This window comes from Glossina fuscipes, unplaced genomic scaffold (assembly GCF_014805625.2).
Source record: "Glossina fuscipes isolate IAEA_lab_2018 unplaced genomic scaffold, Yale_Gfus_2 71606, whole genome shotgun sequence".
NCBI lineage: Eukaryota > Metazoa > Arthropoda > Insecta > Diptera > Glossinidae > Glossina > Glossina fuscipes.
This window is the reverse complement of record NW_024004336.1, coordinates 1-1,597: the sequence shown is the minus strand read 5'-3', so window position 1 is coordinate 1,597 and position 1,597 is coordinate 1. Positions and strand designations below refer to the sequence as shown.

Sequence of the window (1,597 nt, the reverse complement as noted above, 5' to 3'; positions counted from 1 at the left end):
GTCAATTGCTCCCTCTGTTGAACGTCGTATGTACGGTCGATATCTGGCTGTAATAAAATTACTCTTTTCAATGCTGAAAATATACCCAAAGCCGATGTCCACTCTTTACGAGAAATACAAAGCATGATACGATTAGTAATAGCTTCGGCATCTTTGACAACCATATCGATTGACTTATAGGCAAGCTTGGCGAAGACGTCAGCATGCTTCGAATTGGGTATAATCTCTTGCATAAGGGCTCTTTCCCAATTCAAAAGCCGCTGCAAGCCCAATAGCATGACCAGATATTTATCCAGTTCTTGGTCGCCATCAGCAAACTCTTCAGAAGACAAATGATCCGAATGCGACGTTGCTTTTTTAATAGATATACCGGTAGATTGCTCCAAGGTCTGGGTTGCTTTCAAATATAATTTATTTGCTTTGCGTTCAAAACTAAAATAAAGTAATTCCAGTAGATTTAAATTACGAGTTCATTTTCACTAAAAATGCTTACATATGTTGCAAGCGTGCTGATGTATTCTTTTTAACTTCAGGTCGACCCGTATGGCGTGATTTCTAAAATTTTAAAATGTACAACACAACATTATTTACATGCAGAATTAACTAAACACATAACCTAAAAATGAAAAAAAAACCATAATTTTCGTAAACCGCAATTCTGACGGAAAATTTATTTAAAAACTTTTTCTCATACGAAAGCCTAAATTTCCTCCTTTTCACTAAAATTCAAATCTTCAAGAAACTTTTCAATTCGATCGCAATCAACTTCTGGCATGATACCAAATTTCTGTAAATCATGGCGCTTTAATTTCATGAAATCATTGATATCGATACCGCATTCTTCAAAATAATCAGCATAAGCTTCTAAGCCCACATATTTAAGCAGCAAGTGAACCGTTATATTACTGTTCAGAATACTTTTAATCAAACTGTGATGACTGGCGTATTCTGGACTCAAGTTATTGCTGGTGGATGCAACCGGCGAAAAATTTGGGCTGAAAGAAGCACAGATGCTAACGTTAATTTGTTTAATGGTGCCTTGGTAAAGACGTCTGAGGAAATAACCTGAGTGAAAATGTTGATTTATTAAGCCCTTCCAACGGGCTAATCATAGATGTCTGAAGTTCAAAATTGTTCATGTCCATATGCTTAGGAGTGGAACAGCACATTTGATTAAAAATGTGTGCTTCCTGGAGGCATGAATTGAAAGGACTACTATTAAACTTAAATTCGTGACAGCACCGCATGGTAGGCGTACGACATTCCTCCATTTTTTTCTTGTTCTTATTATTATTTATCTATAATTTTTAACACAGTTTTCTTCTCAACAACGTATTTTCCGCAGATTAGGTGACTATCCCAACTAGGCAATATAACATTAACTGCAGTTGAATAATAAGAATGATTAGCTTCTGCTCGGTTAATTATCAACTAAGAGCAACTGTAATTTTATTGCCGTCATAAGAAAGCAGAATGAAACGTGAAAGAATAAACGTTAAATTATCGATCGCAATATGCTATCGAATAATTAGCTGATTAAATCCGACGACCTACTACAATTCTCTTCTATTATTACATAAATAAGTTTTAGTACTAA

At 35.2% G+C, this 1,597-nt stretch overlaps 1 protein-coding gene across 3 annotated transcripts; it reads right to left on the bottom strand.

Annotated features, from left to right (window-relative positions):
* Window positions 1-6: 6 nt before the first annotated feature.
* Window positions 7-1,493, bottom strand: LOC119643937. Of its 3 annotated transcripts, none has more exons than XM_038043445.1 (4): window positions 1,066-1,493; window positions 683-995; window positions 494-616; window positions 7-432 (listed from the first exon to the last, which is right to left on the bottom strand). In XM_038043445.1, exons 1-2 carry the CDS (start codon window positions 1,269-1,271, stop codon window positions 701-703), a joined length of 501 nt encoding a protein of 166 aa, XP_037899373.1. In that variant the 5' UTR covers window positions 1,272-1,493; the 3' UTR covers window positions 7-432; window positions 494-616; window positions 683-700. The 3 variants fall into 3 exon arrangements, with proteins under 3 accessions (XP_037899373.1, XP_037899374.1, XP_037899372.1); XM_038043446.1 differs by having other exon boundaries at window positions 695-995; XM_038043444.1 differs by having other exon boundaries at window positions 494-995.
* Between the last annotated feature and the right edge of the window lie 104 nt (window positions 1,494-1,597).